The sequence below is a fragment of the Stigmatopora nigra genome, chromosome 3 (assembly GCF_051989575.1).
Source record: "Stigmatopora nigra isolate UIUO_SnigA chromosome 3, RoL_Snig_1.1, whole genome shotgun sequence".
Taxonomy (NCBI): domain Eukaryota; kingdom Metazoa; phylum Chordata; class Actinopteri; order Syngnathiformes; family Syngnathidae; genus Stigmatopora; species Stigmatopora nigra.
In genome coordinates, this window is record NC_135510.1 from 6,279,469 (window position 1) to 6,303,633 (window position 24,165).

The 24,165-nt window shown below is 39.7% G+C and overlaps 1 protein-coding gene across 7 annotated transcripts in view; it reads right to left on the reverse strand.

Annotated features, from left to right (window-relative positions):
• esrrga (estrogen-related receptor gamma a) overlaps positions 1–24,165 on the reverse strand; it is a 147,684-nt gene that overhangs the window by 38,303 nt on the left and 85,216 nt on the right. For all 7 annotated transcript variants that reach the window (XM_077713219.1, XM_077713222.1, XM_077713218.1 and 4 more), the window contains 2 exons: positions 16,507–16,665; positions 4,037–4,461 (listed from right to left, as the gene is read on the reverse strand). In XM_077713219.1, coding sequence (XP_077569345.1) covers positions 4,037–4,461; positions 16,507–16,664 — 583 coding nt within the window. In that variant the 5' untranslated portion in view covers position 16,665. The remainder of the gene's footprint in view (positions 1–4,036; positions 4,462–16,506; positions 16,666–24,165) is intronic.

Genomic DNA, 24,165 nt, shown 5'->3' on the forward strand with positions numbered 1-24,165 from the left:
AACGCTGGGGAAATCTAATAGACACCACTAATGGGACATGTTAACTCGCAATGTGAAAGATACTGGTGGAGCACATTAATTCAGCAATTACTTAGCACTTAGGCTAGTTGTGTTAATGACACCAAACCTTCGTCCATGATGGGTCTCGTTAGTGCACGTGGGCTAGCTAAATGAATAAGTGCGCTAAAGAGACATTTACAGCTGTTGATATGCAGTGCCTGGACTAAAAACAAGTTTGCATGAAGGATGTTGCATAGTAAATATATTGTAATGGCCTGCTTTGGTAGAAATAACTTGAAAAGTGTGTAGCTTGCAGTCTTTGTATTCTAAAACATTCTTAAGGTTAAAATGTACCAACAAGAACAGCAGGATGTAATAGCGCCACAGGAGCGAGCGTGTCTTTAGTTCTGCCCACCCGCTTCTTACGGACACTGAAGCTTGGGCTTATGGGACCCAGTGATTCTTCCAGGAGGATTTTTTTGTATAACGTGCAGACTGTCAGTGTCCGTGAGGAGGGGACATATGAGGACCTCAAATCCCCTCCAATCTTCTTTGAGATGTGTGTGTGTTAGTGTCCACCTGCTGCATTACAATTGACAACCTTGGAAGATCTGTTACATTACTTATTGTATAAATAAAGTGTGCTCTTGAGATAATGGATTCCTTGAACTTAGTTGGTACATTAAAACAGGGGTGCCCAACTCTGGTCTTCGAGGGCCCCTATCCAGTCTATTTTCCATGTCCTCTTCATTGGTTTTATATTATACATATTTGGTTTCAGTATTTTTTTGTGATGCCATCAGTGAAGTCTTTGGAATTGATTTTTCTGTAGTTTTAGCTACTTTCAAATGTTTAATCAAGGTGAAAAGGTGGCACTTTAAGATATAATTCTGACTTTTTCCAGCACTTTGGTTTTCTGTGTCTCACATCTCATTTCATCCCATAATTCCATCGCCATACTGGCCTTTATGCATCCCCCTCCCTCAATAAGGGGGTGATAGATGCACGTTGTCAGGTGTTGCTGGACTGACGCCACATAAACAGCAGCTGCCACAGCCATTTCTTCCATGCTGTGACCCAACTGCACACACATACTCTACTCAAAACTAACGCAAACGCATGAAATCACAAACTCTGCATTCACATTTCTGGCTACCTAATTTCCATGTCAAAATTCCTCATCAAAAGTTATTGTTGATCCAAAATCTTGCTCTCCTCTTCTCTCCTCCTTTCCCATTCCACTTTTTCCTCCCTGTCCAGCTGGAGATGTTTTTTGGTGATTACCTGCAGTTTTATTGGCTAATGACTTGAAACATACCAATATGGCTGCCAGTGCCCATCTGAGCCGAGCCCTGCTTCCAGCCAAGGCACACAACTTTGACACACATAACTTGTGTATAAACACTGGCACATCTGCACACCTGTATTACTCACATGTTTGTATGCCTTTGCACACAGACACTGAGTTTGGCTTGCATGGTGGCCAAAGATAATGTCATGACCCATTTGTTTCAGTGGTATGCAAGCCAAATGTATGAACTATAATAATGGCTAAACCGACTGAAAATAATGTTCTTAAGTGGCAAATATCAGGAAATTACATGGCTCGGTAGTCCCTAGTTTTTAGGTAAGCGTAAATATTTTGGGGGGGAATCAAGGACCCAGAATATGTAAACTAGAGAAGAACAAAAATCAAGGTGCTTGAAGTCCTGTGTGAAGTTTCCACAGTGGTTAGAGGTTTGTTTAGCCATATCAATTTGTGGCTTGGGTCCATTGTCTTTTATCAAGTTCACAGTGAACACTGTTGTCTCCTGAGAAATTTCACAGCACTTCACGCTTGCAGATGAACTATTTTGAGATAATATTTTGACCTTCATTTGGCTTACTAAAAGAAGATGAAGAAACAGAAATTTCATAAAGCAGGGGTGCTCATTAGGTCGATCGCCAAGGTACTATTGGTAGTGTGGGATTTGATCCAGTCTGTAAGTTTTCTTTGTGTCTTGTTTGCACCGCAACTTTGCAATGTGCCCACCACAATACTCTCACTTTTTTTGAACATTCATATCTGACTCATTTAGCAAGCATTAGATTCTCATCAGGATTTGAAGTGTGGTGCCAACAAACATAAATAACCTGTCACAGCTGCTTGTTAAGACATTGCTTTGACATTGAACAGATAACATTTATAGGACATTTCAGTAGATTTGGGGTCACTAGGGCCTCTAAAGTTGAATAAAAAATGTTACTTCTGCTATTGTAAAAGATGAACATGCAATTTATTCTTTTTAATTTATTTTTCTAGAAGTATCATATTTGAAACTGACCTCTTTCAACAGTGACCTATGACGATGCTCAGGTAAGTCGCCTGGTAGCCTACGTGACCCGCAACATACATATATCGATAGAAAACCAAGGCTAGGGATTACAAGTGAGGTGAAAATGATGGAATAAGAGTGAGGCGGACACCCAAGGTCACGCACCCAAATAAGCCGGGCGTCATATCTATACAGTGGCAGCGCTTGTTTTTTAATCTGTAAGCGAGTCCTCACCTATTGAACTTTTAACAAGCTCTCTAAATGAAACAGGCCAGGTGGACAGTTTAGACAGGGCAGCAATCGCCAATGAATTGGGGGTCAAAGCAACACACGGCGTGATTACAAGGTCATGTGTAGGTGCGTGACAGCCTATTTAAGTGCGAGTTTGTGCGTTTATCTCAACACGCGTGGGACCCAATCTCTTTGTCGGGCAGGGACCGTGGCCTGATCTCATCCCATAATAAACACATACAGGTCATCTGCGAGGAGTGAACATCTAGTGGATATAAGACCACCATCCCCCTGTGTCTCTACCCCCTCTTTTGGTCCATCTCTCTAGGGTTTTACCGGGAAAGCTGCTTATCAGAAGCAAAAGAATGCAGTGACAGATAGGTGGATGGATGGAATGGCAGATAGATGAATCCCGTCTGATATGACTGACTGACTCGATAGATCAATGATGGCCGGACGCTCGACTGCTTGGAAACAGAGTTTTCCTGTAGCAAGATGACTGACAAGCATGCTGAATGGAAAATTGACTGATGGAGTTATCAGTTCTTACTTAACTTACTAACCTTGTTAATAATATACACTCAAAAGCCACCGCATTGGGCAAGCTATTAAGATTCAACGAATGAATCCTGTCTTCAGGTAGTTGTTTCTTTTCCCTTCTTTTGTATTTTTTAATGGATGCTACAAAAGTGATCATGTGAATATAATGAAGAAAATTGGGTGGTCCAAATACCTGCAAACTCACTTCAAGCTCTAACAAGAGTGGAACAAAGGATTAGCGAGCCTAATTTCCGCTACCAGCGCTCACCATGTGGATTACTGCTCAATCCCCTCTCTCCTCTCAACTTAACGTGAACTCCTCACCTCTAGACATGACCTGTAACCATCGTGTGACTCTTTATGATCACCTAGACAACAGGCTTAATGCCAACACTGCTGCATTACGGGTTCGATTTGGTGATGCAAACAGTGGCTGGAATTGCTTTTTGCCCTCAAGACAACAGGTCAAGGTTGAAGGTAACGATGGGGTCCGCTCCTTTGTTTGTCATTGGACTGTTATAGTGAGTGTGTTAGTGAGTGTGTTATGAACATAGATAATACAGAGAAATAGAATTCTTGAGAACTTTTTAAATGAAAAAAAAAATCTATAACATTGAAAATGATATATGGGACCAATTGTTGTTACCAAGGTAGGAATTGAAAATCGCTCGCATTCTTTGGGAAAAAAATTGTCTCTTAAATGCATATTAAGTTATCAATATTTGTAAATTTAAGACTAAGCTTTGCAAATGTTCCAAAATTAAAGTTTGGATTGTGTTTGCCAGTATTTCCAGCTAAAATCGATATATCTTTCGATGGCTGTCGATAGCAGTGAATGTAATTAATTATGAATAGTAACATACTATAACATATAACATTATACCAAATAGGGGAATATATATTGGGAATTCATGGTTTTTACCAACTATTATATGAAAGTGGAAACCAACCTTGAATGGTGCGTTTGAAGAAGGCCTTGCAGGCCTCACACGACGCCACACCATAGTGGTAGCCAGAAGCGATGTCCCCGCACACCAGGCACAGCCTCTTGGGCATGGAATTTAACATATATTCGCACTTGATTTGCGAGTCTTCCCCGATCGTCGACGAACAGTCCTCGTAGCGCTTGGATCCGGGGCCACCGGCTGCACCCAAGGGCCCCGCGCCGGAACCGTAGAGACTCGGGGAGTCCAAACCGTTGGGGTGGCCGTTCATGGTGGACGAATAGGAGCCTGATGCGTCGCTGGAGCCGCCGGGTGAGTGGTGGTTTAGACTGTCTGTCAGGGAGGCGGGGCTGGATGGCTCAGTCTTTATATACGAGGACGGACAGTTTGATTCTAAGTGGCGCTCCTTACTGGACATTCTGCAGAGAAGCCTGAGGGGGATACACAGGTAAAAAAAAAAGAACAAGAGGGGGAGCGTGTTAACCCTTTATAGGTGCTGGTTTATTTCATTGATTGTCATTGACGGCAATACACTTCATTCCTTTTGATTGGAAGGATCCCTGTAAGCCATTCATGTCAAAATGGATTGGATATCTAATGCCTTCAATGATATGAAAGCGATGAGGATTCACAACATGTATTCTTAGTTCAAATGATTTGAAGGCCTAATGTTTTCAATGGCAGAAAAACAGTTGAATACAATGACAAAAGAAACAAACACAACTTAACATTGCTATGTGTCACTTTTCTGTGACACAAAAAGCACATTTTAAATTAAAACATGCACCTTGGTTGTATGAAACCAAAAAAAGATTTCCCAGCAAATTAGAACAAACCTTGTCAAAAATATCTCGGTAAAATGGAGGATTAAGATTCAAAGAGGACCAAGACCAACCCCTGCGATTGATTAATTAATTGATTCTGGTTCATGTCTCTGCTTATGTATGCTTCCTCACAAGCTCTTAAAAATCCATGTTTGTTTTTCCCCCCTTGTTTTGTTTGACAATAAGACCATCCGCAGGATAAAAAAAAGAAAAAGTGTGAGCCACTAGGGGCAGCCTGTATAGGACAGAGCACCATGGTGGCATGTGCACTGTCACACGCGCAGCAAGCGCATGAGCATGCTTGGGGCCGGTCGCTCATCCGTCACTCGCCAGTCAATAGGCGCTTGTTCAACATGAAGGTAATCAGTAAGCAGCCTCTTTGCTGCTCCATCATCACAAAGACAGCCACACACACACACACACACACACACACACACACTGAGCCACGGAGGAAAAATTTAGGAGCTTTGCACAATACTTAACAAACACAAGCATAACATTTCCTTTAGTGATCAAACTGCTTCTCCTCGCTCTGCTCTTCTTCTTTTACATACTCCCTAAGGAGAGTGTTGTTAATGTGACTTGTAATTAACAACTATCTTCTTGCTGTCTATATCTTCCCTTCCCATCCTTTGTCCACTTTACTATCTTTCTGCCTGTCTTCCTATCACCTCCTATTCAATGCCATCTAGTCCTTTTCTCAGTCTTTGCATTGCCACACTCTTTCTCTCACTCCATCACTAAAGCTCACCCTCCTCTCCCTTCTCTTCTCTCTCTCTTTCTCTCTTCATTGTTAAAGTCAGAAAGCACAAAAGGGGTTTTTAATTAAGGCAGGATGCTACTAAACGAGGGGCTTCTAAAGTCCAGTCGGCCTGTAAAAGAGCCCCGTTCTACTGGGACCCATAAAACACAAACACTGTCTTGGGTGGAGAATGGGCTGCTTGGGAGAAGGGAGGCTAGAGTGGGGGGTTGGGGAGATAGACAGGGAAAACAGGTAGGCTGACAAGCAAAGAAGGAGATGGGCAATATCATGAAAGAAAATTGGCTATTTGGGAATCAATATTTATTTAATGTAAAATGGAGACAACCCTACAAGGGAATAAAGAAATCCAATGTTTGACTCGATAGTTTTTATGATGAATTTGTAACAATCGTCTTCACTTTTTGCAGGGTGTGTGTATATAAGAGGGTGGACATTTCAATGGCGATTTAATACATTCAGGTGTTGTGGTTCTCAAACAAAAGACAAACTTGAAACACTATGTTAAGCCAAAATGGAGTGAGAAAGGTTCTTTCAATGTATAGATGCTGAATAGAATGTAATGGAATGGTGAGAGATGCCTTAAGAGAAGCAATTTTAACCCTCCAGTATTTCTTTCTTCCCTTTTAATTCAGAAAGTCCATTAATGGAAGCTTTGTGCTATCCAGCAATGCTCATAAATCCATTTATCTGATGCAGAGGCAGGCTTTTGCTTGAGGATGAGAGGAAAAGTTTCCGGATGGAAATCAAGACTGAGTAAGAGGACATCGACAGTATACAGACAGGCAAGGTGTGAGAATGGGTGGCGAAAAAATGAGTGATGGGATAGAGATGGATCACAACCATTCATCCCCTGAAGGGAGCAAAAACAGCGATGACCGAGAAAAAAAAAAGGCAGCGGCCCCATTTAGGCAGATGACGTGATGCCGATGATTTAATCTCGCTCTTCATGCACTTTTGTGTCCCTCCTTTTCCGACGTCAATCCCTCCGAGTGCCATTAAGTGAAAGAGTTTAAGTGCCAAAAGATCCCATTTTTTCCTCTTCTACTTTTTTCTCCCTCACTTGCACCTTTTCTCTCTGCTTATAAATGAAAAATAATGGCCCTGGAAGGGGGAGGAATCAAAAAAGAATGGGAGGACATGCAAGGAGGTGGAGGAGAGGAGGAAAGAAGATTAAGAAATCAGTCAGTGCACTGTGCCGAGCGAGAGGTTGAATGCATTTATGTATGTATGTTATCAGTATAATTATGTCGCTATGTAGCGCTGGCTCGCTGCTGAAAGAGCAATCTTATTGTGCCTGTGTGCTGCCCGGATGAGTATTGAAAGAGGAGGAAAAGCTTGGCGCCCATTGCTCTTTTATGTTTTAAGTGTTTAAAAGATTTATATAAAGAAGAGAGGACTGGGGATGTGCGGCGCTCAATGTTGAGCCTGACCAGACATTTCTAATGTTTGCCTTTGTTTTGTTTGTGTCCATTTCAAGCTTTAGCTTCAGTTGATATTTAATGGATAAATTACATGGCTATGCTCACTGATCACTAATACAAAGGGGTGGGCAAAAAATTCCACAAAGGGCCGCATTGGGTTTTCATTCTAACCTATAAAGAGGACACCTTTTCACCAAGTTGGTGTCCTACAAGTGCACTCAGTGGATTGAAATCAGGCTGGTGAAATTTCATTGGTCAAAGTGTCTGTGCTTGATCGGTTGGAACAAAAACCTGCACCCATTGGTCCTTGAGGACCAGTTTGCCCACCCCTGACCTATACAATCAAACTAGAACTGAGTTGAAGTCACAAAATTCTACTTCGGTAATTTCCATTTGGAGTCTTTGCTTAAGTCTGATTATAGAACAATTCTAAAAGCAAAGACAATGTGTTTAAAAATTCTTTTGAACATCAAGTATTCAGAAGGGCAATTTACCTGTCTCTTAGTATAGGACCACACATACACAAAAACTGAAGAGATTACTGTCTTGCCATGTCTGAATTCTCTGTTTTCAAGCTAGTTATTTTCCCCTTCTTGCTTTTCCTTCCGTGTCTGTTTATTATTGTTCTCTTCTTGAGGAAATAACATGTAACAGAGAGACCAGAGCAAAGGAAAAAGAAGAAAAAGAGGAAAACAAGTGTTTTGTCTTGGTGTCATGAGTGAAGGTGGTCCAGCTTTCCATGACAAGCTGTCATTAGAGCGGCGGCCTGGTGCAGCGGCCTGACAACTGGCAGGGGCAAACATACAATCATCGTATTAGAGCCGTTCAGCCTCACTCTGTCTCCGTGCGGTTGGCGCTCTATTTTCCCCGAGCCCGCTCTTTTATTACATGAAGTCTTTTGACTGCTGTCAAAAAAGGGAGACAAAAAACAACTCCTAACTGTTTTCGATCCGCCTCCAGGAACTGGTGAAATTCCTTGAACCAAATCTGAAACCCCACTAAAAGCCCATCTGGAGAGCAAATTGCATTTCTTTCAGAAATTGTGCATGAATGCTGAAAATCGCAGCACTTGACTGCGAATAGGAAAGGAACGAGTGATTCGGAGGTTAATATATCATAGCATGTCACAGCGATTCACTGATATCATACAAATGGTACGATATAATGCTGTAACGGCGGTGGACAGCATGGTAGATGACACGAGTTGGATTCACCATTTTGTCTTGACATCACAAATTTCTGGTTCATTGATTTCTTTTTAAAAAAAATTCTTTATATATTTAAGTAAATAGCATTAGTATAGTTCAAATTTTATGCAGGGAAAAATAATTCCCATATACTTTCCTTACTATTAATGCATTTTCCAAACATTAATGCAAGAACAAAAATATAGATACATATTTTCATTTGTTTTTTGCTCTAATTTTTGAGAATACTCATGCCAACTGGTAAAAAAAGTCAAATAAAGTTTTGGTTCTACCACTCCCAGTTGAGGAGTACTTTCAAGAAAATATACATACAATTCTTTGTATTTACAAGTCCCTAAACTAGGTATTTTGAAGTGAAGGCTACCAAACAGACTAAAACGCCATGATGGGACTACCAAATATCATTGGTCTACCAGTCTTTGGAATGGCCAACTGTGAAAAGTAGGCGGGGTGACACTCTGAATTTGATGTCAGCCATCGCAAGGCAAAATTATGGACGTCATATCCAATTGACTCCCAATCTAAGTGGTTGGGATGTCTATCACCATTAAAGCCAGGAAATAAGTTAACACTTAAATGATAAAATCAATAATAATTATAAATAAAATAAAATACATTAAAAAGCCAATTTTACTTTTACCTGATTCCGACCCTCTAAAAATAACGTGATCCGAGGCCAATTTCCGATCACGTTATTGGATCGGAGACGTCCCTTAGCACCCCCCCCCCCCCCGCCCCCCAAAAAAGAGAGAACAATACCATTGAGAATAGATTTGATCTTAAATTCCCCGCCGCAAAGCTTTTGTTTAACCATAACTCTAAGTCGATGAAAAGCCACTTGTAGGAAAATGCATCTGACATACATAAGTAGAAAATCCAATCCATACGAAGAGGAAGGGGGAGGAGGAAAAGGGTAGAAGGAAGACCGAAGGAAAGCAAAAGAGGCTGAAGAAAGCATTAGAGGAAGAGACCGTAGAAGTGCTGACAATGTAGCCACCGCGGGCTGGCTAATACCTTTCCATCACATCGAGCATTGTGCTGGCCATGCTGATAAGAACACACAGTCCAATAAGCAAAAAAAAAAAAAAAAAAGGACAAAAAAATGGTCACAATTCTATCTCTATGATACTGGCATGGAAAGAAGGGTGGAAAATGCATTGAATTAAAGAATGGCTAAGGAGAGGAGTCAAGGAAAAGTCCTTTTATATTTTCATAGTCAAATGAATAGAGTGATTTCATCAATAAGCTGAATTGCTTTTTTGTGGGGGGGCTTGTATTGAAGGGTTGCTGAACTGCTTGTCAGCTGCTTAGTTCAATGCATGTGAGCTTGTGCAGCCTCTACTTGCTGCTTCACAAGGAAGTGTGCAATATGTATTTGTGTGTATGTCTGCCTGGAAGGTGCCTCAGGCTAGGCTTGTCATTGGATACACTCTGATAAGAGATTTTCTTCAAAATTAGATAATGATGTCCAACCAAATATTGTGTTTTTGTCACACAATTCTCAAAAATACTTGAGTTTTGGAAAGTTGCCATCCTGGGGAGATTTTCAAGCAAGGTTTTTTTTAAGGATACAAATAATGTAAGTTTAGGGATAGTAAATGGTTTTTGACCACTATGGAACAGCAACATTTATTTTTCATTATTGTTTCTATTATTTTATATCCTAATTTTAATCATGTAAATTGTTTTTATCCGTTCTGTTACTAAATTGAGGTACAGAAAAATGAATAAATATGTTAAACTACTGGTACTCTAGGAAAAATAGCATACTTAAGTTAAGTTAACTTCAAATTTAATGTGAAATACAAAATTTTAACATCATCCTAGGAAACATACAACAGAAATTCAATATTATTATTAATGGGCAAATTAATCTCTGGCCCAATTTATAGTTGAATTAAATGTATACAATTTTGTCAAAAAAAGTAATTGAACATAAAAAAAGCAAAAACAAACAAAACAAAAACATTTTGCTGCTATGTTACTGTGCCAGATTTAGTTGATTTGGATCACAGTGTGTAGATGATTATGGTTGTTATATTGCACAAAAGTGAACAGAAGAAAATAAAATCCAACAGCGAGAGTTGATTCCAAAGCACTTTCCCACCTACGGAGCTCTTTTCCATCATATTTTGGGCCTATTCTTATCTTTTCTACATCTCCCATAAACACACTCATTCACCGACACATCAAACACACATCAGGGAGCAGATCAATTGTTACAGTGTTAGGCGTGCAGGAAACCTGTAATTCTCTTCATTGGCTGCAGAGTAAACCCCTGATTACATACAATCAATGCCGTAATGGCCAAAACGCTTTACCCAATGGGCTGTCAGCCTTGGAAAAGACACTATAATCCTCAGTGATAAATATCCATATTGTATAGTATAAGTATATATTAAAAAAAAAGATACAAAATGACTTTAGAATGCGAGTCTGTTCACATGAAAATGCATTTTACCAAAAAAATAATGTACAACTATTTGTTGCCATTGCATTTTCAAAGAGTAATCACGCTAATTTACAGCTTTGGGTTAGTTTGAGTATTCCTAACTCATTTGATAAAGTTATTATCACCTTGATTAAATGAGTTGAATTTAACCCCTTACCAATTGCTGGCTGGGGTACGTGAGGATTCAAAAATGCCTTGAAATGGTATTCCTGCGTGTGTCAAATAGACATATAACAAAGAACATACACACTGCATACATGTCGACACCCTACGGTGTGATAGGATGAGTGCTAAGACTTACAAGTGGGGCTATTAGGATGCATCCTGGGGTTTGGAAAGTTTACACAACCCCATTGTCCAAAAGTGAATGGATGAGTGGTCGGGGGTTTGCGCACACATGTGGGGCAAGCTCAGCCAAACACTATTGATTAGGAATTATGAGCTTTCCAAACAGCCACGGAAAATTCTTCCGTTAGTCCCGTGGTGGAGGCGTTAAAACGGCCATTACCCAGGGAGATTTTTTTTGTTTCCAACATTTCAAATGGAAACATTCCACTCCCAAGTGTGGGTGAGTTGGAAAAGATATGGTAGGGTTGACAGTATGTGTGTCAACACAAAAGCTAGGGAGCTTGTTTAGGGTTCAAACGTTGTCAGATGAGAATCGAAATGACTTAGTTCATTTTCTGGGGAGCACAAGCTGATAAATGTGTTGCTGTCTGCTGCTATCTTTGTCACCATGTACCCCTCCCCTCTTTCCTTTTCCCTTCACCCCAAATCTTTACCTTGCAAACCCCTCCCTCTGTCTTCTTTATCAGATGGGTGTCATTGTGTGTATCGTCAGGGTGGTTGTCTACTTTTAAGAACAGTGTCGAGTAAAAACCACAAGAAAAGGAGCCATACAATTAGGAAACAATAATCCAACTGGATTGACATATTGTCTGGAGGTAATATAAATTAAAAAAGGTGTTTAACATGTAGATTGTATTGTATTAAATTAATTGGGGGCCTATAAATTCACATTGTACCAGATTTTTGGAATATAAGGATAGTTTTTATCGTTGTCCAAACAATGGACATGGTTTCAAATCGTCATTAAATCTATAATTTAGACCCCTACGATCAAACTAGCTGTTAAGACAATTGATAATTGATAAGTAGTCATTTACGCCCCCAAAGGAAAAAATTACTGATTTAGCCCGTGACAAGAACGAGTTTAACATTCCCAATTGGCAGAGTCCAATCTTGAATTCCATCCCATCTGAGAGTGATGAACTCTGTTAAATAATGAGCAAATCCTTGTGATAATGAGCAATGGAAGAAACTGTATATAGCTCAAATTGATTTAAATGAGTCGGGATTTGATCCAACTCATGTTAAGTGCGTGTTTTAACATACCAGTGGAAGGGAATGTGCATGCATAAAAAGAAGCGAAATGGGTTGATCCTTTCAGAAAAGAAAGGTCAGTGATCAAGGTTAGTGTCCGTCTCATGTGTGTGTGTATTGGAAGTGTTATCATCAAGTATTCACACTGCAACAGCCCCTTTTCCACCCGCTTGCCGTGACATTTCTCTACCCGCTGCCTTGCGCTAAGGACAGATAGCGAGCCGGACAACAGATGAAATTGCACAGAAGTATAATAAAAAGGAGTACTTAAAAAAACAAAATATCCCGAATCGGATTAAAAGCACATTTTTTTATTAAGCAGATGGTGAAAGAGGATTTCCACTCTAGTAAATATGACAGGGCTTTCAAATGTGACACGGGAGGGAGCGCCAGGGCAGGATGTGGAGAAGCGACAAGGAGAGGGGTGGGGGAGAAAAAAAAAAAAAGAGAGCGAACCGCCGTTAAAGTCAGGAGCGGACAGTGCGCAGTAAAATGGGAGTACATTTGAGGGATTGAGAAGGGGGGCCCGACCGAGTGCAGGAGAGGATAAGTAGAAATGGAGGCGAGGAGACACAAGTGAGCTGAATTCTTTAAGCAGATCAGATTTGAGGAAATTGGGCTGTCATGACAGGATTGCCTTGATTTACGCCTTTCCATCACGGTGAGAGACGACCACAGGCCCCATGGACAATAATGCACAGTGGCCCTCAACTTGAAAATCCTTACTACAGATTCATTAAATGTATCCGTTGTTTTGAAGAACTGCAACTAATTACATTTTCAACTAGGAGGGGCGGACAGTTATTTTTCGCTACTGGACTTTTCCAGTTCAAATGGATTGGAAGAGCAACTTTTGAGTTCATCTAGGAATATTACTTTACTAAAGTTACAAGGTTTTTTTTCTTTTCCCAAAAATGAAGTTTTAGTGGAAACGTGCTTGAGTCGCATTTCTATTCCCTAGAAATGTTTAGAATATTGCTTAGTTGAAGTTTTTCCCATTTAATCAAGAATATTAAACTGACACTATATTTGACTGGTTTGTCATCAAGGGTGTAGAATTATTTTATTGGAGAGTATAATTGTAGGTAATACGTCTGAATCACTACCAAATTCATGCTTGCGTCAACATGTTCTTGCCGGGTTGTGCAAAGCTTTTCAAAAGGGGAAAAACTATGACAAAATGTCAACAAAATGTATTCAAATGTTGAATAAAAAGTCCCCTCACTATTGAAACATAAAAAAATGCAATCAATAGCTACAGATGGCACAATTTGTTATGTGACGTAGGAAGTGTTTAAGCTTGAGTCTGTCAATCTGGACATTAATATTACTTAATAGGAACAACTGTGCAACTGAAGGTGCACAATAAATTGTTCAGCAGTAATCAACATGCGGCATATTGCATGCAGGAAATTTTACGATAATGGTCATATGCTGCTCTGTGTCCCTGATCTGGTCTCTTTTACCTCCCTTGCAACTCACCTCCTCCTTCCTCTCTTCCTTCCTTCTCTCCCTCTCTCCTCCCTTCCTTCCTTCCTTCCTCTCACTTTGGCCCCATGCACCTTAGAGCTTGGTGTCTGCGCCATCTGTTAAGGAATCTAATTCACATCCACTCATAATCAGGTTTGTTGGAGGACCCGCTGCCTTTGCGACTGTTTGCTGCATCCACATTTACGCTCAGCATTTTTCTAGGGAGGAATATACATTGACACGTGACCTCCTCTGTGTATGTTTGTGTCTGTAGGAAGGGTGTGTGTGTGTGTGTCTGTGTCCAAGAGGAGGTGAAGGGGGTGGAAGTTAATGAGAGGTGAGTGTCTGAAAGTCTGTCTCTCCCGTCCCCGTCCCCCCCCACCTCTCTCTCTCTCTCCTCCGCCAGTAATCCTCTTCTATAAATCTGCAATCCAATCAGCGTTGTCCACCGACACACACGCACACACAAATACACACGCACACGCATGCTCACGGAGCTGTTGTGAAGCCCATCTGTGTGTTAAGGCAATCTGCTTTATCATTATGATTACATTGGGCTCAGTTTACAGCAAGTCAAAGTGTGGACGTTTTTGTGTGTGTGTGGGGGGGTGTGTGTGTGTACCAGTGGTGCATGGCTGGCTAACATTAATCACATTCCCATGGTTTGATGGCCTAAATAAAAACGAGGACTAATATTTTTGCCGTCCAATGAAAACAGAGGAACTCCAAAACCCAAATTAAATGTATCCCCTGAATTAACTTGTCACTCTAAGCAGCATCTTCTGAAAAGGAGTTACATTTAATTTAGCAAAGTGAAAGATGTGGTGAAAGGTTTGGTGTTGGATTGTTTTTAACTCTTTACAGGGGACTCTGTTCAGTAATTGGCCGCCACTGACAGTGCTGGATAGCCAATCTGTTTTGACTGGGAGAGATCATTCGCTGACAGCCTTTAGAGTTAAAATGGGATGTCAATGGGACTGGAATGTGATCATTCATACTCCCAGTACACCCAGTTTAAGGGAAATGCACAGTGGTCTATTGTTTCAGTGGCAGGCAATGAGGTAAATACCGCAAAAATAAGTTAATGGAGGCCATTTCTGTTTTTATTCATATTAATTTTGGGATTTTTTAAAATTCATATTTAATAAATTGAGTCATTCAGTCAAAAAGATGCAAAATAATGATTAAAGTAAAATATTGAGTGATCTGATGCTGATGTAAATGTAGAAAATGATCACCTTATTTGTATCTTTTTAAAAAATATATTTAAAAGTGCATTGTCATGGTCTTATCTTAACATGCTTTTGAAATTTGATTGCAATACATTTAATAAAAATATAATTTAACATGATGTCAAAAATATGTACCTGTTGAAGTGTCTACCATAAAACTGGACAGGTTGACACACATGTGCAAACAGAGTGCGCTTGTAGTGTTCTCCTTAGTGATTGGCTGAGTGATGCGTGAGAAAGGCTTGCCAGACCTCTAATTGGCTTGACCCAGACTAACCCTCGAATCCTATTGGCCTAAGACTGCCAGTCTAAACACAAACAGAACCACACACAGTCAAGCGCGCGCACCGACACACTTAAAACTGAAGGGCTTTACGAGTTTCAGTCTAACATTGCACTCGCTCATCAATAGCCTTTCAACAAGTTGAAACAAAAAAAACAACGAAAACAAACAAGGGAACATTCATTCATTCTTTTTCCCAACTGCTTATTCTCACAAGCTTCTCGCGGGGTGCTGGAGCCAATCCTAGCTAATTACGGGCACTGGGCGGTGAACAGCCAATTGCAGGGAACAAGGCGACAGACTTAAGGGCAATTCAGGAGTGTTCAACCAGACTACCATGCAAGTTTTTTGGGGATATTGGAAGAAACCGGAGTACCTGAGGAAAACCCACGCCAGAAGAACATTCAAACTCTACAAAGACGACCGACCTGGTATCAAACCCTCGACCCCATAACTGTGAAGCTGACGCGCAATCACTCGTCCAACGGGCCACATGACAAGTGAACGATTATGAGGAAAAAAATGCAATCAATGTTTAGCTAGGTTGAAGACATACAAAACTTTTACATATGAGAACCGAGATAAAACCACAAACTGCTTAATTAAAAGAAAATGGCATACTTACAATGAGAATATCAGGTTTCTATGACTTTTCCATATAGACTCAAAATGATTAAAAGACTGAACGAGAGAGGTGTCAGGAAGGCAGAGAGAAAAAGGAATGTCCTTGCTGTGTTTAGACATGAAACAAGTGCTGTATTTACAGTTGTGCTTCTAAATATGGAAACCAACTGTCTCATTTTACTTGGTTGGAGTTACTTAATGTCTGATTTAAGAGCTTATTTGTATTATTGACTTGTCCTTGAGCCTGAAATGGCACTCAAAATATCGCTATGTCCCATATACAATGTAAAAAAATAAATAAATCTAAATTGGAAATTTAAAAATCAACAGATTTCACATATATACTGTAGTTTTGAAGGAAAACAAACACAAACAAAGAAAGAAGACTTCAGTTTGATAGTTTGAATTCAAGATTTTAAATTTTAAAAAAAAAATCATATTTTGCTTCAACCGGGCATCTAACCCGGACCACCATTGTGCCAAGACAGAATAAAAGCCCTATAAACCTGGTCATGTGATTTGATCAAGGTCACACTATTAACTTAAATAAAAATAACAAGGAGTATTTAAAAGAAGTTACTTAAGCATACCTTAAGAATTCTTGAGTGGCATGATTAAAAAAAAGTTGTATTTTTAGATAATTTAAAGATTTTTGAATTTGGATATATCCCTAGTCACGGTAATATAGATATTTTCTGACACATCCTGTTTTCCCCTGCCAAAATGACTGCTGTGAAAAGGTCATTTAAACAACAAAGCCAGTGTTGGCCTAACACATTTGCGCAGGAATGAAGATTTTCTTTGAGTGGGTGTTACCTTGGGTTGTAGAGGGCATGTGGGTCTCTCATGTGGTTGGCCTCGAGGGGGTCGTAGCTCTGGTGCATTCTCCAGGCGCCAGCGCCGCATTTAACGTACGTCGTCTTGGAGCTGTCGTCAGTGCTGCTGTTCACAAGTGGGCCCTTCGATAAGTTCATTCTGGAAGACAGCAGTGAAAATGCTGATCAGTGTACGGGAAAAGAAACACAACTTTATCTACATAAAGTCATACATTAACTATACAGTATGCTAGTGTTTCCTAAGTGCGTTGAAAAAAAAACTATGGTTACATTTTATTAGCATAAAAGCATATCTCACTTTCATTTTCAAATTGCAGTCCATATACAAATGTGCTAGCTAAATATTAAATATAAAATATACATTGTCAATTATGCAAATATATTATCTAGTAGATTAACTTGTTGGCTGACATTGACAAAAGTAAATATATTCATTTTTTTAGAGTGGATTTTCTACTCCTTGTGAAGAGTATTGTTGAAATGATTAGTTTTACTTATGTTTTTAGTATTGGGATTGTTTTTTTTATAATTTTGGTTATTTATCAGGTCTAGGATGCATTTCTCAGAAAATAAAAGTCAACAAATGAATACATTTTTGAAAAACACTGTGTCATTTTGGTGATAAACATACAGATTAATGTATTTAATTTCAACAGGATTTTGTTAGTTTTGTAAACATTGCAGTCACTGAAACATAAGCAGTCTAGTCCGAATGGAGTTATCGTATTTCCTAGTCAATGGCAGCCAACGTGTTACGAAAACTGAAACAATATTCAAGTTTTATTGTAAAATGCATGCTTTAGATTAGTAAACAAAATCTAAATCCAGATGTAATGAATGACAGACAAGGTAGTTTGCTTTTAAGGAGGTAAATACAAATAAAAAAAAAACAATGAAAATGGATGACATGACCATGTTCCATAAATACGTCAATACTATGTGCATTTTTTCAACCAGATTGCCTGTTTGTGGCTGCTCTGTCTGGCAACCAGGCCATCAGATGGAGAGACTAAAAAGCAAAACGCCCTGGAGGGTGACGCACAATGTGTGAAATCAAAGGCAGCGCAGTTTCAGGGGAAAGATTGTTCCTAGAACGATAAGGTCACCGCAGTCCATGCAATTGAATTGTTCCTACGCTAAAAATTCCATTGATTATGACAGAAGAGCCAGAAAAAAAAGAGGCAAAATACAACACTGCACAATTTTATGCCACTGTAAACTGCAACGATAAACACAAAACTACTACAAATGTATCTCATATCGTGGTGGGAAATACAGAGCAATGCAGAAGCACTCTCCCTCGCTCTCTCTGTGGAGAGAGTGAGAGGTGGAGGGTGGGGTTGTGTAATTTGTTGGTTTTAGTTCCACTCTGGTGAATAGGACCAATCGATTGCTTGCTACTCCACACTCTTATTGGCTTTGGTTGCCATGTCACAGTGCTAGATAGACAGAAAACACTTCATACAGCTTTTTTTTCCATTGGAGAGTGTCCTGATGTCATCGCCAAAAGAGGCTATTCCAGTACAGTGGTCCGATGGTTGACTAGGGAATGATAGACATCCAATCATGTAGCTCTTTATATCAGTCTGGCATCAATTTAAATGAGCATGAGTAGACGTCCAATCCATTTGAAGTTGTCCGGCATAATACGAAGTATTCATGTTTGAGTGGCTTTGGTTAATGTTTTAAAAGTTTTGAATTGATACATTCAAAATGTACTTTTCCATGGAAAAGGTCTTAGCAAGTTAGCCTCATAGATCTAAGATGGAGGGTTTTCTCCAGGTACTATATGGTTTTTCGAGGCTTCTAAAATGAATAAATGATTCTACTCAACCAATTCAAGCCTAGACTATAGAATAATGTGTGCATATGCGCATGTGTGAGACCAAGTGAGTAGCTGTGTGACTCGCTCATGTGTCGCTGCCCCATCTGTGAATAAAATGACCATACCAGTGTGTGTGTGTGTGTGCGTCAGAGAGATGTTGTGATTGATGAGATAGTTGCCATTCTTACAAATGCAAAAGCCACCTACCCCCAAAGGAAACAAATGCCACTGCATGTGTGCACAAGACTGCCCCATAATTATTTTGCTAAATCATATGATGTCGTCACAACATACGGTACAATATTATTCAAGAATGTTTTTCTTTTTTTGTGTTTAATATTGACATTCGAAATATTTATAAAAACATTTGAGGAGTCTGTGCTTTAGGAAGTTCATACAAATCACGCAGATTAATCCATCAACAATCATGAGTAGTAGTTTAAAAGTACTGAGGAACTTGAAATATAACCTCAGAGGAATTTTAGGTTTTTGGGGTTTAATAAGGAAAGTGCGTAGTAATCAGTATAAAACATGTTTTTGGGGTTACTTGAAATGAAGGATTTAAAACATGTAAAGCCTCAAATGTCAGTACTTCTGTTAGTGGTCTTTTTGGGAAGTTATTCCATAACACTAAATATTAGTTGAAAAAGTCTCAGCTGTGGGGCCAGAATGCAGTTGTGGGTTCAATCCCAAGTCACTCCTCACAGTGTGAAGTTTGGATGTTCTCCCTGGGATTGCGTGGGTTATCTTTGGGTACGCCTCACATCCCAAAAACATGCACAGCAGGCTGTTAGAACCCTCTAAATTGTGCCTAGGTATGAGTTTGGCTGGCCACTAATTCAGGTTCTACCGTACCTGGTGCCTATTTTCAGTTGGGCTAGGCTCCAGCACCACCGCAAACCCTCGTGTGGGTAAGTGGTTTAGAAAATGAATGAATGAAAGTCTTGGCTGAACCTAAAACAGTTTTATGTTTGGTGTTTACGTGTTATTACGCTGTGTTGTTATTACTGTGTTGTCATTCAGGTATTATGCACAATCACAAATGTTAACGTAAAGGTGTGTGCCTGTTTTTCTGGTGTCTGCATCAGGGCAGATGGGGCTCAATGCAGTATCCTGTAGTAGGCATGTGTGTGTATGAGCGGATGCACTTGTGTGTACACGTTAGCGACGGGAGCTGTTAGCGGGGCAGGCGGCAGATGGGCTGTCGTTCTTAATAGGGACTGAGCGGGTGCCGAAAGGTGACAGCTTCGGACGGGAGGGGCCTGTAGGTGGCGTCGGTGGGGGGGAGGGGAGAGTATGGGTGCACATGTTGGGAGGTAAATGGGGGAGGAAGAACGGGATAACGTGGAGATAAATTATCCGCAGTGAAGAAGAGTGAGGCTCACCTGCACTGAGGCCTCCTGAGGGCACGACGTACTAACAGGACAGTCTTTAAAGGGATCATTTTGATGATTTTTTTTTTTTTTGAAAGGAAAATGCACATTTGACTTGTAATTTGTAAGTTGAAATGGATTTTTAAGAATATTGTTGTAGTTTATACAGACACATAAATCCATTTAAATCAATCAATAATCACTTAAAAATTCGATCCACGCTACATTTTTAAGCATGTCAGTCACGTCAAAAGAAAAAGAAACTTGCATGTTTTGTCGTTAATTAAAAGGGAAAAAATATTAGGTTATTTGTAGTCATAAAGCATTTCAAAGCTAATCAAGTCATTGTATTTTTTTGACACTACAGAATAAGCGCATGCTCTTCTTGGCGGAGTAAGTGACCACAGTAATGCATTTCCACTCAACGAGGAAAAACTGAAAAGTGGAAAAGATTTGAGCGAAAAGAAAAATAACCTAAAGTGAGACGTGCATCTGCCACATGAAGCATGATGGCAGGATGAGCGGCGGAATATTTCACTGTCAGTCTGCAGGTGACATGGTCATCCATTTCCTTCCACTCTCCTCCCCCTTTTGAATTTGCCCTTATTTTCTGCCCCCATGCTCCGCTTTACTCACCCAGCCCAATGAACGAATCAGACGAGGGGGACCTTTGAACGTTTCCTCATTCTCTGTCTCACCTGCATTCCCTCACATACGCTACCTCTCCGTCTAAATTTGTTCTATTGTGGAGCGGTCTGTGCTGTCTCCTCCCATTAGGGTTTAGCCTTGCACGCCCTGAACACCAAATGATCCACAAATGCATGTTCTCGTATGATGAACACGATTTTTACATTTTGATGGAGATTTCCCAATTGGGAGAGCGTTCATTGCTGAACCTAAATAATGTTGTACAGTGATGATATGTTTGTGATTTTGTTGTTGTTTTTTTAGTTCATATATACATCGATAGAGAAAGAGAGAGAATTGTGCGCCATGATTTTCCATTTGAAAGCCTGACAAGGTTTGTGTATTGTAATCCCGAATAGAAAATTTCAATGTGCGTTATGGTATATATTTATGTGGTTCATGTCACAACAAGAGGTGATGGGGACTGTTGCAGTTGAGTTTAAGGGCAGGAGGTTAAGTGCCTTGCTAAAGGGCAATTTGTCAAAAGTAAGCAGATTCTCCTTTTGAAGATAAATTGTCATTTAGGATTAAAAATAAATAAAAATAATAAAGCGTATGTACGGGTTGTTTCAAATCCTCAAGGTTTTGCGGCAAAAAATAAAGATAATTAAAAAGAAGGAAAATGACAAGGGTTAGAATAGAATCTCCCTTTCTGAAAGCGGCAGTTCAATTCTGAAAAAAAATGTCACTTTTTTACCCCTCACATTCTTTTTATCAGCATACAGTAATATCAAGTTTGACTTATTTCACAATACTAATGTCCTAAAATTTCAACCATTTCACCCGATTATTCTAAAATGTTGCATTTTACCATAAGTAACGCAAACTTTAATGTCGCTAAATTTCTAACACGTGATAACCGTGGAAAACTATTTTCCTCCGCATTACTTAAGTGCAAATCCCCTCCCAAGCAGTCAATACGTGAAAGTAAGCAGAATCCTTTTAAACAGAGCAGCAAATGACTTGATAGATAGCGATAATAGCGATAATAATGAATGCACATTGTGATGTATAGATCACCCTTACGAGTGGATGTGGAAAAGAGGGTAGGGAATACAAGGAGGGGGGCAGCATTGGTGTATGTTGGGGAGGGGGGGATTGCCCCTCACTATACATCACTCTCACGCTCTCTCTTGCTGTGTTCTTTCAATCAGCTCTTTGGCTTTCAATCACACAAAATACACACACACACACACACACGTTTGGCTTGGCTGCGGTCTCACGGCTAATTGCGGTGAGTGTGTGTCACAGCTGGTACAGTCCCCCCGCACTCCTTTTTCAACACATCAAGGCCACCATTGACCCATGACACACACACACACACACACACACACACACACACACACACACACACACGTACACACCAATTGATTGAGGGTAATAGTCAAATTCGCATCATCAAGGCTGGAATGTTTTGATTGAGCCAAAAAAAGTGAGTTTTTTTCTTCTTTTTTTATTTTAGAGGAAAGCACCTTCTAGAATGTGTGTTGGCGCGCGCTCATGCATCCGGCGGAGAGGGGTGTCAGACAAAAGCGACCACCCCCACCCTCTCCTCTTCTGCTTCTACCCCACCTATCTCTCTGTGTCTGACTCCTTTGCATCCCTCCCTCCCTCTTTATGGGGGGCAAATTACTGCCGGAATGCTCGGACCCTTCACACCAGAGCGAGGCTGAAGCTTGTGTGTGTGTGTGTGTGTGTGTGTGTGTGCGTGTGTGTGTTGGGGGGGACATGAGGACAAACCTGACAGATGAAAAAAATGCCATCAGGACGAAGAGACAGGCAACCGGACATGGGTAGGGGGGGAGAAAAAAAAAGGAAAAAAGGAGTGACACCACCTCTCACGGGCCAGCAACGGGTCACACACACAACACACACACACACACAGCCAACAAATCAGCGCGGCACATATTGACATGGCCTGACAGATGAATTAAGTAAATGATTTTATAAGGAGATTAAAAGGATTTTAATTTACGCAATCTCTCTTTAGTCCACCCCCCTCCTCCGTTTGCCTCCCGCCAGTCAGATTTTCTCTTTTTGCTTTCCGTAGTACTTTGCTTTTCCTTCATTGAAGAATTTGTGTTTAAATAGAAAATATAGGGAAAGGTCAAGATTTAAAATTTTATTATTTATGTTAATTTATTTTTTTGTTTTAAAATGAGCCTTTTTTAAAAAAGGCACAATCTTCCATCTTCCCTTTTGAGCAAGATTGAATTCATCTAAATCTACATTTATTTGTAAAATGATATATGTATATTAAATATATTAAATATTCGGATTAATGCGTTGACGTGGAATAGGTCTTCATAAAATTTTCTAAAATGTCTTAATGAAAAAGAAATAATACATTGAGAATTCATTTGATGAAAAATACATTTTAAACAATTTATTAGTTTAAATAATTTAGAATTTATATAGTATAAAATTAGCTCCTCCATCAAAATTTGCTTGTTGAAAATATCCCAAATAAACGCAATAAAATAAATTGTACCTAAATCTGAGGATGAAATGATACTGAAAGAACTGATTTTATTTTTAAGAAGGTCGCAGTGATAATGTGCACGCACGGCCGGCGTGATGATTCTATTTCATCCCGCTTGTCTCGTAGAAGAATAAAATCTACAAAGTCACTGAAGAAAGTATACTTTAATGATATGCTAATGTTATGTATATGATGTTGATGGGTGGAGGTGCGGGCTAATTATGTTAACAGCTTAAGCGGCACTTGTTGTTGTTATTATTGTTGTTATTATCAGTATCATCACTACTATTCCTAATACTTTAATTAGTGTTGGAAAGCAGTGCCTGAGAGCACAGCAGGGGAGCAGAATAAGGATGTCGTGATAGGAAAGAGTCACTCGCATTTTTTAGGATTAGAAATTTTAAAGTACGCCAATTTCTTCTTTAAAAATTAGACATTTGTTTCCAACTGTAACAAATGGACTTATTTTCCATTGAAGATTGCGCGAAAGCTGATGGAAAGTGCTGAAACTTCAATTTTATTGTGTGCGCTTGGCAAACTGGTTCTACTGGTTTGCATTTGAAGGATCAGCAAAGAGAGAGAACCACCGTGTGTGCTTTTCCAGTCCTCTTTTGGGATAAAATGTAAAGGCTTTGAGGACTTTGCTGTCAATGTTGTGAGGCAATATTGCAAATTGGTTTGCAAACATTGAATAAAAAAAGTTATCTGATATCCTATTGTTAATTATTCGTCAACTAATGAGTTCAAATTGGACTCTTCTATAGGGGCGGAATTTGAAAATGGATTATGTTAAAAAGCATTATGTTGAAAATACGTTAACTCTAAATTCTGCTTTAAGTCATTCTTTAAAAATGAGTAAATCCAACTTTGGCCTCTGATTATTTTCTCCCTTAAAAATAATCCTATTTACCTACTTTCCAATATTGTACTTAAACCTTTTTACCTGGCAAACCTTAAAAGACGGTTATACATATATATCTAAAGAAGTAAAACTTCTCCTCCCATTTATTTAATGTTTAAAACACGACGCTATTGACCACGACTGACTCGACGCAGTACAATCATTCCTCTACTTCAATCTACAACACATTTTGACTACTTTTCCACGCAACCCGCACAATACCCATTCATTTCAATGGACTTTTTATATTCTCAGACAGAGTTACACACCTAAAAGAGCAAATTGCTTGATGAAAGGCGCAACTTACAAGCGTATGCGTCTATTTCATGTGTGTGTCATTCACACCCAGGGCCACACGCCGAGTTCCCCGT